General features: G+C 37.7%; 1 protein-coding gene across 1 annotated transcript in view; it reads right to left on the bottom strand.

Annotated features, from left to right (window-relative positions):
* Positions 1 to 14,690, bottom strand: part of LOC134840228 (uncharacterized) — a 98,509-nt gene extending 83,819 nt beyond the window's left edge. The window contains exons 1-7 of the mRNA XM_063855968.1: positions 14,449 to 14,690; positions 13,706 to 13,990; positions 12,999 to 13,130; positions 11,299 to 11,445; positions 10,221 to 10,388; positions 9,333 to 9,428; positions 8,949 to 9,111 (exon numbers count right to left, since the gene is read on the bottom strand). Coding sequence (XP_063712038.1) covers positions 8,949 to 9,111; positions 9,333 to 9,428; positions 10,221 to 10,388; positions 11,299 to 11,445; positions 12,999 to 13,130; positions 13,706 to 13,990; positions 14,449 to 14,548 — 1,091 coding nt within the window. The 5' untranslated portion in view covers positions 14,549 to 14,690. The remainder of the gene's footprint in view (positions 1 to 8,948; positions 9,112 to 9,332; positions 9,429 to 10,220; positions 10,389 to 11,298; positions 11,446 to 12,998; positions 13,131 to 13,705; positions 13,991 to 14,448) is intronic.
* Between the last annotated feature and the right edge of the window lie 580 nt (positions 14,691 to 15,270).

Genomic DNA, 15,270 nt, shown 5'->3' with positions numbered 1-15,270 from the left:
TAGAAAATGATAAAAACACTTAACACGTCTATAAAACAATTGAGAAAAAAAACACCTTGCAAGTAAACAGACAACAATTGGGACGAAACCAATACAGCCGACAAAAAAGTCTATATATATATATATATATATATATATGAAACTTTTCAAGGTGTATACCCAATACCACTTCAGTAGATCTAGATAAGCTGTTCAACTATAGCTGTTAAAGTATAACTATTAGACGTACATATTCGATAGATAGAAATAGAGATCGTGAAATTGGAGATCTGATCCTGTGAATAAAGTAGTTTGCGGGAAAAAAGTCTAGTAACCCAATTGCAAAAATCTTGCTTATCGCAAGGGTAATCAAATTAATATAACTACTGTGTTATAACAAGCCAAAATAGAAATCAAACAATGAAGAATACTATTCGTATCGGAAAACGCAAAAGTTTCATTTTCCTATGAAGCGTTTATGAAAACCTCAGTTGACGCTACCATTCAAATGACCAAACTTTAAAAAAAGTGTTTCAACTTAATATGAGCGAAATTTTTGATGAGATAGCAGTGGTTTTGAAGTTGAAAAGTTGTGCGCTACTGCAACGTATAATCAAAGCGACGGTTAACAAGCTCATGCGACTTCTTAGGGAGATAGGTAGAGGCAGAGAGAGAGAGAGAGAGAGAGAGAGAAGAGAGAGAGAGAGAGAGCAATTACGTTTCAGGCTATTAATTATTACATAAAAAAATTGAATGAATTGTGAAAACATTCTTAATCAAGTGAATAATCAACCTTTTTCAACTTTCAAAGGAAGGTAGAAAAAACAAAGGAACAAAATACAATGATAGCTACGAATGCTAGTATGATTTCAATGCAGGCTTAATATAAATATTGAATTTTTTTCACAACTAATGCTACCTTTTTTGTTGATTCGGTGAATAAATTCACGTATTCTTCAATTTATTTTAACCCTTATTTATTACTTTCGAACGAATATTATAAGCAAACTTTTGGCCAGCTTAACTTTTAGCTTAAGTCAATTTTGGTAGATTTTCACTCCAGACATTTTCTACACTGTGTGATCTTTTTCGTTGACAATTTTTAAAAATTCAGTATGGGTGTAATGGTCATTAAAACAGTTTCACTGTTTTTATTTGCTTTTGACTTCTACTTCAAATATTGCCATTTCTTCCGAATAATTGGAGAGTATATTTTTTTTGATGATTTTTCTTCACCATAGTCAACCTGACTCTTGTATTTTAATTCATTTTCCTTTTTAGACCTACAAGACTGGTTCCAACAACAGTATCAAAACACTGAATCGTTTTTTTTGTCATTTAAATCACATATTTTAGTCTTACTGATGAATATTGTTTTTGTCTAGCTCCCATTTCTTGTGAGATCATTTAATTTGAAGCGATACTAACCTCATTCAACTTGTTTAAAAGTTTGGTATTTTTGCCCCTTTTTGTGCAGCACATTTGCAAGAAGGTTGAGTTTAACTTTGTTTAAATTAGCACCCACTTATGTCCCATAGTATTGATTTTTGAACTTCAACTTTTTTTGTTACAGATATAATTCAACTATTTTGTGCTGGGAACCTCCAAAATTAACTTGTGAGAAACTAAATCACACTCATCGGATTGATCAAAAACCCAATTTTAATTTGTCTACTAGACTCAGAATTTGTTTGAATACTCATGACAAGACCAATTGTTGAACTCCAATCTTTCTGAGGCCCGTTTTTTACCTAAATCAAAATCTTATAACTTACAAGGAATACCAAAAATTATTAAACTGATTTTTTACCTTTACATCAGTAGATGAGAACCATTTACGTTAGTTTGAGCCAGTCAGTATAATAGGGGTTTCCCCGATTTCAACTTGTTTATCAAAAAAAATGAGATAAGGAACTAATACATCATTCAATGCCTTAAGCCTACGGATAGTTGAGCTGCTAATAGACAATGCAGCTATTAGAAGGTTCCTTGTCAGCATAACAGAGTCACCAAATTAGTCTTTTATATCATCAGACCTTAAGTATTGAAATGTCGATGCCTGACTGCTAATTGCGCCATAATTAATAAAAATTAAACAAACTTCATTAATTTCTGAAAAATAGTGTAATCTATAAACTCTAGTTTTTTAAAAACGTTAAAAGGTCAATTGAAGTCTTTCTTTTCTTCTTTCTGTTCTAAAAGTTTATACCCAATCCGTAATAATCCACTAGTGGGACTGCGTTTTAACAGACCAACCTTTCACCACATCAAAAAATTCAACTGTAGGACATTTACATGATTTTATAAACCAAGTTGACGGTTAGATGTAGCCATACCGTTTAGTCTGGTTAAAGATAATCATTTCGCCGTTTTTTAGCAAAAATTTGTTCGTTTTAAGCCCTTCATTTTTGAATCTAACTATACTTTAAATAATTTAATCGATTTATCGTTTTGAGGCCTGGCAAAATATGGGTACAAAAGTCTTTTCACTCTGAATTTCATTCAGAGTGAAATCAGTGTCGAAAAAATCCTCAACTATATTGATTTGAGTATACTAGTTTTTGAAGACTTTTTCTTATTTGATACGACGCTCCTTCTTAAGTGTTCTGATATTTCGTAACCATTTTTTTGAAATTTTCACATTCAATCTTGGCTTTGACCCATAATGATATTACATGCCTATTTGCAGAATGCTAACTTTTGATTTGTAATGTTATTGAACTGATAGATATTTAGAATGTTGAAAATGTAGCCTTGCAAGGCAGTAAATTCAATCAATAATCAATTTTATCTTGCAAAGTTTATCGAGAGAGTGTTTACAGAGATCAACCGAGGGTGACAGAGAGTGCCGAAGATCGGTACTTGCCGGAATCACATTAGCACCAATGGATGACAGATGATTGATGGCTAAAGACTGAGAATTTTACATAAATTGGCTTGGCACCATATGAAACACGCACTCTGATAGGAAAAATGAAAACTTTACGGACTGAATTTGAAAAGAAAAATATACTGCTTCAATTGTTAAATGCTGGAATGTTGACAAAGAAATTAGATAAAATTACAGATTGGTGAGATACCGTTGAACAAGTATCATTCGAACTAATAGTTTTCAATACTTGAAGGATTACCTAATTCAGGGATAAAGAATGGGTTTTATGACAAGATGCCGGTCAGTCCTCTCCCTGGGCCCAGTTTGAAATTTAAGTTTTCAACAAGGTTGGCTCTCGCTCTACTCTTCTCCTTTTCCCTTTTTTAGAGAAGTGGTCGATCATTACTTGGCAGTTTTTGAGACGGCCTTCCGCTTTCGTCCGCTGCGACGCAAAGCCGTCTCATCCTGGCAACTGACGTCTAGGCTACAGAGCGACACAAGGCGTGGCTTTCGCCCCTTTCTCTTTGCCTCGCTTTGCCTTTCTCTGGGTAACCTTGCTTCTTGCTTCCGTGGAGCTGTCTCTTCCACCGGAATCGTATTTGCGTCCCTCTCCGTATCTGGTCGTTTTCCGCTTCCCGGGCCGTCTTCTTTGCGCCGCCGGTTTTGTGTTCTGCTGCCCTTCTCGTTTCATCCTATTGCTCCCCTGAACGTTGTTCCTTCTGGTAGTGTTTCGGATCCGCCGCTAGTCTTTGTTGCGCCGCCCGTTTCGCGGAGATAAATGGTAGATTATCACTGTCCTGTTCGCTTTCTGACTCGCTGTCAGGATCGTGTCGTTGCCCCGCGCGTTTCCTTGATTTAGACCTTGACGGTATGTCGTGTTTTGTCGCCTTTTTCACAAACTTTCTTCTCACTTCCTGTGGAGTCGGTGGTTTTTGGGTACTTTTCCGGGCTTTTTTGCCCGCTTTCCGTGTTGTTACCGCAACTCCCGTCTTCCTAATGAAATAGCTACTTTTTAATGTTATCGCATGAGCATTTTTTGCTTTGACTTTTGATTCCATCAATCTATATACATTCAAGTTTCGGTACCCGGTCTGCTGGTACAGCTTGCCTGAGGGCACTGGTGCCTGGTTGTCAGCGCTCACCCCTGGTTTGCGTACAACTGGTTCGTTCTCCTGGTTGAGGATTTGCTGTTCCGTTAGTGTCCTTGAGTGGCCTCTTGGCTTTATGTCATAGACTAAATTCGAACGCACGCTGGATGCGGCAAATCTTGCACCGTTTGGTCAATGTCATTAAACAAGCGTTTTTTCTTTTTATCTTTCATGACCAATTTTAATTTTGGAGAGAGGGTTTTTGTTAGATTACGTAGCACTGTTTTGATTTCGCGCCCATGGTAAGCTTCGATTGGCGAAAGTTTCAATGTTGCATGTTTGAGAAACGTAAATTGCCGAGGGCACTTTCCATCAATTTCTCCAAGGGTTCAGGGTTTTGCTCTTTTGCGCAAGTTAAGATTAAGCGTTTAAGACTACCGATGATACGTTCTATGCAACATGCCGCTCGGTGATCATTTACAGGCGTTTTTATGACTACTATGCCTTCTCCGGTTCAAAAATTTTTTCATCGTGCGACACAAAATTAATTCTCTGGTCTAATTGATTTTTTCGGGCACGCCGTGGGTGGCGTTGAGAGTTTTCAAGAGTTCTAGAAAGTTGTCCGACAGGTTGTTACCAAATACCATTGCGGAAAGCCAGCGCGAAAAACGATTATTTGCTTAAAGTACGCATGTCTTTGTTTTCTTCAGGTAGCTTATCCGCGACTAAAAATCTACTTGTACAGATTCATTCGACTCTTTTGGTTCAGTTTTTCTCCCGATATCATTTTTACTTACTAGTGATTCAAATTCTTACCGGCGGCTCTGCATTCGGTAAGTTTTCGGCATTGAAGGCGATCGAGCGTTCACGCATGGGTATCAGATGTCTCTTGCAGCCGCAAACATAATTGTCTTGCCATAATGGCAGGGGTAGTGTTAATTTTTCGTCCATCCAGGGGACGTTTTCTTTAACGTAAGAATCATTAGGTAATTAAGTATTGTAACGGTTTCTTGCATAACCTGTATCCTTTAATTGGGGATCTTGTTGATCAATTATCTCTCTGATGTCATTCGGGGGTTGGGATTCGACGAATTGTAAATAAAATAACTCTGGAAGGGAAGTTATTTTGCTAACAATTTTGTATCCATGTGGAACAAAAGACATGCGTAAAAAATTAGGGTTCACCGGTGGAATTGTCTCCCCTTTATACGCCGAGGATGAGGATAGAATAGCATTAGTCTTGGTTGTTCTAACCATTTTTAACCGCCTCTAATGTTGAACTTTCTTCACTTTCCCAATTTCTCTCATCACTACTGTTTGGAATCGGATATTTATTTCAAAAACTTTTCCAGTTTTCTGAAAAATTTGATCAATTTTTCTATAATTATGAAAGTTCAAGTTTTCCGGCTCCGACCAATGTTCTTCTAAATGATTAATAGCACCGACTACATTCGCGTTCGTTTTGCGTAAACTTCGGTATATGCAAACCTCTGGCCTGTGATTGGTAAAAATTTGCGTGCAAGATGCGACGCCCTCTACTGGCGTTTTAATTGGCTAAAATTTGCATACTTCAAGCTGATTGGATGACTGCTTATAAAATTCGATTTTTAGTCCATTGCTGGAGTTAGAATAAGGAAACCGAAGGCGTTTCGTATTAAATTGATCTTTACAACTGTAAAAATACTATCACATGTGCTGGTTGGTGTAATTTCAATGTTAGGATTTAGCGGTAAACAGTACGCCAGGCCAATCTTGACCCCGGACTTATGCTCAAATTGATAATCGAACAGAATTAGCCGACCCAACTATCGTGTTAGGCGACTGAACATGTTTTTGTTCTTCTTAATTTTGCCGTTTAAGAGTGAACAAAGCGCTTTATGGTCTATGTTTACATGAGTTTTTCGGAGTAGTTTTTAATTGCAAAAAAAAGCTGCCCCTCCATACAACGTCTAGCATTTCTAACTCGATCGTAGAGAAATTTTTTTCGCCTTGATTATACTCCTTGAGGTGAAAGAAATTGCCCTCCACTCCTCGGGTCCTAGTTGCTCCAGGACTGCCCCTAGGCCGTGGTGGCTTGAGTCGCACACTGTTCTGATGTTCTTGTGGGTATCAAATTGTCTGAGTTCTACGAGATTCGTGATTTGCTTTTTCAATTTATCAAATGATGCTTGACATTCCGCTGTCCAAAGATAATCATTATTTTTGCTCAAAATGGTCGCAGAGGTGCGGAAGACTCAGTGAGGGTGGCAAACCTTTATATAGGCTATGGGTAGAAGGCATGAAAAACTTCAACTGTGATAACGAGCCGGGCGGTTTTAGCGATTCAACTGGTTCTGTTTTCAGCACAAGGGGTGTTACTCCCGTGGTGGCGATTTTGTGCTCCAGCCATTCGCATTGTTTTCGTGCAAATTTGCATTTTGTAAGTTTCAGCGACATGTTTCCTTTATCCAGTTTTTTCAAGATTTTCTCGACTGTTCCTAAATAATCTTTTTCTGTGCCCTTAGTGATCACAAAAATATTGTCTATGAACGCATGCGTGTGCGGAAATTTGGAGAGAAACCAGTCCATTGCTCGCCGGAACTCGGCTGGTCTTGTTGTAAGCCCGTAAAACCCCGTTATTAAACATTACGTACCCGTTGACTTCACCCCTACTAGTGAAAAAATACACTGCTAATTTGTATCCTCGCTGATTGTAATTGGCCGTATGCGTAAAAAAGATCCATGGTTGAAAAAATATATATCCCCCAGTTCGTTCTCGCTGATCTTTTGCTAGACGGTGTATATCAATTCTTCTATATTCGGCGTTTGCTACTTGTTTTTGTGAAGCTGTATTAAGTTTTCTTGATTCAAGCGCTGGTTCTACGAATCCGTCTTTTTTTACTGTTTTCACAGCTGGCGATACAAAATAACTGTCGGAACAATCTTCTAACTTTTCTGGCCCTGCTTTAGCAGTTTTTTTTTTAGTTTCGTTATTTAACTTGTCTTGCAATGTAATTGGTACTCGTCGATTTTTTTGTTGTACTGGGGTAAGATTCGCTCAAAGTTCCGCCTGCACGTAACAGTTCCTGATCTTTCCTCTATCCTACAAATTAGATTTGAAAACTGCTTACTGAAGTGTTCCTGCCATATTTCAAGTGCTATCTCTTGCCTCGAATCCCCGTGCAGCTCCTCCTTGATGGTCATGACTTGAGCCCCTAGTGTTTGTTGGATCAGTTTGAGCCCCAGGTGCGCCATCAAGTCACGTCCGATGATGAACGGTCAATTTCCCCCGATGATTTTTTTCTTGCGTCAGCCTTACACCCATTGTTTTCCAATATCACCTGCATCGTCCCGATCAACTTCAAAGGGTTGTTCGCATAATCCCGGAAGGCGGTTGTTCGCATAATCCCGGAAGGCGTTATGGTTCCTACTTCTTTTATGTCGAATCGCCATTACCATATAGTCGCGCGTCGCTATCAGAGTCCCATGAAAAATCCACTGGATCGCTGGGGTTGACTCACATTATCGAACTTCCGTGTTGGGAGACGAGGTGCTTCAATTCCCGTGGATTATCAAATCCTTGACTCTCCTGCTCCTGGATTATGAAATCCTTAAATCACCCAACTGCCCCACGTCTTTTTTTATCGGTTGATCTGCATAGTTCGTTTTGTGCTGCTTCGAGGTTATTCATGTTTACGATAAACACGTCCTTCAAAATTGTCCCCTTCTAATTTCCCGAAGTTACATCTAGCTGCGCGCCCACTCATCACCGAGTGAAACTGCTCCAGCCATTCATTAATAAGCTGCTTTCTTGAAAGAAGCTGAAATGTTTCGTACGTTTCGTTTCTCTTTTTCTGAAATTCGGTTTCGAACGCGTCTAGACTCCAAGGGTAACGTGTCGTTGACAGGTCGAGATGCGGCCGCCTCTTATGGAGTTTGTCTTCTCCCTTTTCCTCCAGGAACAAGTATAGGTTGAGATCACGGCTCGCTCGCTTTCCGGCTTGGTTTTGCCGTCTTTGTCTACGTCGGCTGACTTGCACTGGCGTGAGCGCGGCGTCGAAATAAAAATTCTTAGGGTTCAACCCGTGTTTCGCGACCATGCCCCATTGGAGTCTGTTGAACTGAAACTCCCATAGCATCGATGGTTCGTTGCATTTCGGGGGCTACAACTCAGTTATTCGCAGTGGATCCCCCCCCACTTGGGACTGCTGGCTGCGCCATGTTGAAAACGTAGATTTGCATTGCAGTAAATTCAAACAACTATCAACTTAATTTTGCAAAATTTATCAAGGCTGTGTTTACAGAGGTCAACAGAGGGTGACAGAAAGCGCCGAAGGCCGGTACCTGCCGTAATCAAATAAGCTCGAATGGATGACAGATGCTTGATGGCTACATACTGAGAAACTTACCTGAACTGATTTAGCACGCTCTTACAAGAAAAAGGGGCGGACTTAGGTGGAGGCGGACTTTTGGCGCCACATATATATACTAATTTTGAAGGGGAGCGCGCGACAAAAAACTCGGTTTTAAACTCTAATTTTTCCAAAAATTCCCGAAACACGGCAAGAAAATCTTAGATCCAACCCTGTTTAGAAATTCGAGAAATATATCAAAAAATTTTATAAAGTTATCAAATAATTCCACAAAAATTGACCTGTTCCAGGCAAGTTTTTTCAAGTTAAATAAAAATATAGTTTTCAATCATAGCATGCTCCTGTTGTTCGAAAAAAACGTTAAATTCAGCAATTCTTCATAATAAGGTTTTCAAAAAAAGAATTAGAAGATGAAGGATTGAAAATTTGCAATAACTTGAAAATGTTGCGTCCGTTTGCATGTTCAGATTTTTGCATGCTGATAAAACAGTTCAGTTCTTTTAAAATTTTCCGCATTTGGACCAGTATTTCGTGAAAACATTTATCCTATTTATCCCATTATGCACTCGCTCTCCCTAAAAAAGTGTTTGGGACGAGATAAATGTTCAAATGTTATGGCGCGTATGGCTATGTCGCAAACAACCCCATTTGACTCACAGTGTGTGACTTAGGTTTCCGTCGCTGCGATAAGTGAAGTTAGTGTTTCCAACGTCGTCGCTCACGAAGTACAGGTGCACTCCGCCTCTGCCAGGAACCCAGCTCAGACTGACGCTGTCGTTGGTCGAGTTCAGAGCAGTCAAATCAGTCGCCGAACTCGGGTCTGTATAAGAAACGGAATAAAATTTGAACTCCGCTAGGAAATTCATGTTTCACAGCCAGGTTTCAAAAGCCAAGGCATCCATTGAAAAAATCGAGGGCAAACGAATACAAACATAAAATAAGAAAATAAAAAAGAAGACCTAAATCCGCAACAAGTGACTTTGTTCGTTTTAACTTTCTCTGACAGGAGAATTATTAGTCTCTTTCTTTCTTTTTACTCACGAGTGCATTCTGAAGCTGGATCACTAGTCACCCAGTAGTCGTTGGGAGTGGAGAAGGCCGTCACTTTGTAGTCATAAGCAGTACCTGGAGTCAGACCTGAAAAAAAACACGTTCTCAAAACAGCAACAGATCTCTACCTTTCGCGTTACCCATTTTCGAAGTTATCTTTTTGTGAGTTGTCTGTACCTCCTAAACGTCAACACTATGAACACGGAGCAGATTTAAGGGGAGTTCCTCGCAGTAATTAGACCAGCACCAAATAAATGTCACCCTTTGGGACTATTATGCGACATCCGCTTTTGAACGACAAAACGTAAAGTGTTCTAAAAGCACTGTTGGCGCCATTACAATAATTTTAAGAGTGAATAAACCACCGCACAAAACGCAATTGTTCGATGAAATTTTTTTAAAAATCTACCCCACTCTGCTCTCTCCTCTTTTAAAAGTCCTAGGCTCACTTTTGCTTTGAAGCTATTTCGACAGATGGTTTTGCTCACGTTTTTACAAATCGCTTTCTAGAACTTTTTTTGCAAAAATGAAAACTTTTTTGCTAGCAATCTCTTGGTTTCATTCTTCCTCATATTTGATTCCGATTTTGATGTCAGCATTACATATATGCCAAATAATCGCAAGTTGCATACATGCCAAGCAACTTACCCATGCAGTACATATGTAATGAGCAACTGAAAAGAAAACTTGCAGCGTTGTTTAAAGAGATTCCGATTTTCTCTTTTTTTCTTGGAAAAAAAAAACTTTTTTGATAATATTCACATCATAGAAGATAAGACGAAGCTGGAGTGAGTGCGAGTTATCGCACGAGGAGGTTTCAAATATTAACCCATCCCCCCCCCCCCCCCCCCCAAGATAACGAAATCATTTGATACTAACTGCAGTCGGCGTTTATCAGCTCATTTGTAGTGAGTTGGTCGTCAATGATTATGTCGTTTCTGAAGAGTTGGTAGACTACTTTTGAGTTGCTCACGTGCTGAGCAGTCACATTGTACTCGATACAGCTCCTGTTCAACCCTGTCACATCCACTAGAGGGGTTTCGAGGCCTAAAAAAACTATAAGATACGAAAGAATGAAAATACGGAGAAAAAGTACGAAAAGGACAACAACATGGGAATCATTCGTTTCTACGATGATATCACATGTTTTTCATTGATGATCGGCCAGAGAAGTGACTTTCTAATGAAAAATAAAGTTTTCTGGTTTGATTTTGTTTTGACAATTCACACACCTCACGCTAGAATCAAAAAAGCTTGAGTTTTAAACTTTCGTGCTTTGATTGGTTTTGATTGGTCGCAGACACAATTATAGGTGTTATTGTCGGTGTTTCAAACTCTGGCCGTGTAAGTATAAACCAATAATAGGTACAATATTAGGTACATCGTACATGATCGAGTATACACGACAATACACTTTTTCAAGCACCCTGAAAACAGAAGGAACATCAAGCCTCAACAAGAAATTAATCAAACTTTCCAAAGCACCTGAGCTGCCCCATAATAGCAATGAAACTTGCTACTCACAAAAAATCTCAATCACAGCCTAGAAAATTGCAATTTTTCGTATAAATTATTGTACGATTCTAGTCTCCCGTATAATTTTTTTTATCATAAACAAGTAATTTCTACATAAGCACAAGGTTGAGAATACATGCTGCTACTTGATGAAATTGTCATTTACGTTAAAAATTAAAAATTAAATTGACAAGAAAATATACAATTTACAACTTTTATAAGAAGGATAAATCAATGTTAATATAAAAAGCGTGAAAAATTAAAAAGCGTGAAAAGGACAAATGGAGCTACCATTGGAAAAATTTTAGTGTAAATTAATAATCAACAGCTAGATGAGTAACTCGTTAATATATGGTCAATTAGCTCAAAATTCAACAAACAAATATACCTGCGGATACTTTTAGTTTTTATCAAGCCAGAAACAAAAAAAAACACTTCTCACCAGTATACGCGGTAATTACGTAAGGATCACTGAGAAGTTCAAGTGCGAAGCCACTACAGGCACCCCTCACTGATTTAACCGTCACACTGTATTCTGTCATGTATGCTCCCACGTTTATCAAGGCCGTTGTGTCAGGTGCGTTTATATCTGAAAAAAAAGTCTTTTATAACTAACTGCCTCATGAAATTACAATCCCAGCGGAAGTTACAATCCAATCTAAGTGCAAGTACTATGGCCTTTGACAAAACTGAAAATTGACACAGAGAAATTTCTTGATGATTCCTTAATTTGACAGAAAAATTTTTGTCTCAATTTTATTCAAAAATTGCTGATTAATTGGTACTAAAAATATAGCCAACAGTTGCAAAAAAAATGTCCAAGAAAAACAAAAACGCCTTTATTTTTTGAATTCAAAATTCTCTAATTTCGAATGAAAAACATCACAATAAAACAGTTTGAATTTCAAAATCCTCTTGTTTGAATTGCAACAAAGTTTTTAATCCGCTGGGTAATTTAAAAAAAATAATCCAGTTTCGAAACTAAAAATCATTCAAGTTTTTTTTTCGCATCATGCTATCATTTTTGTTTTTGCAGAGCATAATTTGCCATCGGTGAAGCAATTTAATTGAAATTGAAATTGAAAACAAAATAAAAGAGCAAAAAAGACAATTGAGCGTGAATAACTATAACGGCTTTTTCGAAAAAAAAATTAATTAAGTGTTTTCTTTTCAACAGCGACATTAAATTGGGTTGACATTAGGCAACAAAAGATGAAGACAAATCTTGCTTGAAATTTCAGCCGAATCAATAAGTGCAATTTAGTTTGCGAAACTTGGGCCCAAAATTCAACAAAAAGGGGCCAACAAAAACAAAGCCGAAAGTACAAGTGACTTAATTTAAAAATTATATCAAAATCAGACTCCAATGTGAGCCAAAAATTCTAGAAGGGTATAATTTCTCAAATTTGTGTACAAATGAAATAGTTTTGCTTCATATTCAAAAAAGCCATTTTTACAACATAAAATGCCGAAATTTGATTTAACACAAGCTGTAAACGTTTGGCGCAACTTGCTGTTCCATAGTGGAGTTTGCCTTCCTTTCAACAAAGGAAATGAACTGAACTTCAAAAGGAAGCAAAGTCAAACCGTAAAATCGAGCAAGAAATCTTTTTTCCTGAAAAAAATATCACGACTTAAGTCAGAGTCTCGAGCCTCTTCATTGGCTCTTAATAACGCAATTAAACCTATTATTAATCCAATCAGTTTGTACCAAAATTGGTTCTTTATTCAAAAATTTATAACTGCGAAGTCATCGAAAACATGGTTTCAAAACTCCCATATTATGGCATAAAGTGCTCAGGCAGTTTTTCCCAAGAATTTGAGTTAATTCAAGTACAGAAAAACTAAACTGACTTAAGTTGTCTTCTCCCCCCGTTTTATATTTTAGTTTGAGAAAAAAGATAATTTCTCTAATTGTCAAAAAAAATTCACAGAAAGCACCATTTAAAAATTTTATTCAAACCCCCCACCTCATTCAACGACTTGTATACTTGTTGGGGACCTTTAAACCGCGAAAGAGTCAAGACTAAGCCACCGCCATGAGTAGGCGGTGGCTTAGTAGGCGGTGGCAACGAGAAGAGAGAGAAACATAGCTCATAGGTAAAACATAATTTAAGTAATGGGGGTACTGAAACTACTTACAGATTAGACTTAAGCCGGTAATTTCAACCTTGAAATCCGAGGAGTGCTCGGGATAAAGGGGATCTGGCACGACAGAAACTACCAGTTGATCTCCTTCGGCATACGAGGTGACGTAGAAAGGATTGGCGGGCACTGAAATCAAAGATCTAGAAAACCACAACAATTAGAGCTTCATTAAAAATAAAATATTGTTTAGGCCAATTTTTATGTCAAAACATGCCGGCTTAGCAGCGATAAAAAAATGATGGAAATGTCTTTGGAACATGGATATGGATATGGCCGAAAAACGAATCTGAGCTCCAAAAAAAACCGCAATTGAAAACAAAGTTCATAGGTTAATTTCAATTATAAAACATTCTATGCCATTCCACTGCATCAACTTAGCTCCTAGTGCACTAATAGCAAAAAAAATGATACCACTATGCTCCAATCCTTTTTATCTGAGTTGAAATTGGCAAATACGTCAACTTGAAAATTGTAAAATACGCTATAGCCCAATATCTGGATCCCATGTACAGAAAAACATCGAATTTGTGCACAATTCAGAAAAGAAGTTTGATTTGAGTACAAAAAATATCAACATCATTAATTAATTTAACCCTTGCTTTCGATTTAATAACGAGAAGAGAGAGGAACAAAATGAGAAGTTAGATCCACAAACAACACAGCTCGTTCTCAGAAAGTAAGACGCAGCTATCAAAACTAACCGAGGCAGAAATAAGATTCTGATACAGAGGAACCGGAGTCCAAGTGTAAAGAGTACTTGTAACTGGCACCTGGTTCCAGACCGTCTCGCTTGCCAAAAATGGAACCCCCGTCGTCCGTGTAGGTCCACGGCGACCGAACCGGATTATACTCCCACTCTCGCACTAGCACGTTGTCATCGCGCCACAGTCGGTAGACCGATATACCGTTGTTCTTGGGAACCACAGAACAGTTGTGCCATATCTGGAGTTCCATCGAAGAGCTGGTCGCACTTATCTGGTCGATAGCTTAATAAAAACATGCAAATGTTCAATTTTGTGTAAGTTCTATAAATCTTTCAACTCGTACATTTTTTTTCTAGTTAACCGAGTAATTGAAATATAAACATTTGACTCAACTAAATTTTTTAAAACTAAGTAATCATATATCAATTTAATAGGTCTTATCTGAACAGGTGGAATTAAAAAATTGGGATCTGTTTAACTATATCCCTCTTTTGCAAAAGGGGGGATTTTCGTCACTAGGTACCCGAGGGGGGATATAGTTAAAGAGATCCAAAAATTGCCTGCAACTGTTGGAATCAACATTCCAACTAGAAAACATCCGGAAGTCCATAATTGGCACGAAACGGGTTAAATTATCCGAGCTTCGATTGAGTCTGAACCAGAGAACTATGGTGGCAAAAAAGCCGGAAAGTTTCTGGAAGCTAGAAGCACACGAAAAGGAAAATTATTTGATTTCTTACCGAATGCCTCAGGACAAGATGCAGATGACTGAGGCGCAGCAAACATGCCCAGCAAAAGTAAACAAGGTACTAGCCCAGAAGGCGAGCTATCTCTTCGCATTTTTAAATATTTATCACACAAAATTCTCAATTACTTGTAATTTGCTGTTTCTAACGCATCATCGTTACTAATGCACAGACTTCGAAACTATCAATATGCTATTTGGTTGATAAATTGTGACCAAGTTTGATAAGAAAGAAGAGCTCATATATGAAGAATTACAGCATCATCAAAAAAGAAATTACGAGTTGGATGCCAAAAGTTATCATTAAACAACGCTGTAATTAGCCAGTTTGACCAAAAGCGCTTGTTTTCTACTTTAAACTATTAAACTGCGATACAAACTTTGCTCTATCTCTTTTGTACTGAAGATTATATAAAAAGACAATACATCTTGAAAAGCAATGGAACCAAAAAAATCATATTTTGACGTCAGAAGAAAACAAGAAAGTTTCAACCACATTCATAAAACCGTAATTTTTTCATTTTTGAGAGTGGAGTGCTCAGAGGAAAAACGATAAATAAGAAAAATATTAATTCAATCATAATCGACCATAGTTGTCTTCTGAAAAATTGAACAACAAAACTTTTATTTGTTTTTAACAATTTGCACCTTTTTTTATTTTCAAAAAAGTTTTATTGCCAAACAAGCGCTTAAAGCACCTTTGAAAACAACTTTTTCAGACGGCCTAAACAAAAGCTTTTTGTGCTAGTATAACGCCAATTTTAGCATAAATAAAAAGCAAAAAATTTCAAACGGGTTTTTCTCGACACTGAAGCAA

This window comes from Symsagittifera roscoffensis, chromosome 1, assembly GCF_963678635.1.
Source record: "Symsagittifera roscoffensis chromosome 1, txSymRosc1.1, whole genome shotgun sequence".
NCBI classification, from domain to species: Eukaryota; Metazoa; Xenacoelomorpha; order Acoela; family Convolutidae; genus Symsagittifera; species Symsagittifera roscoffensis.
This window is presented reverse-complemented; position numbering and strand designations above follow the sequence as displayed.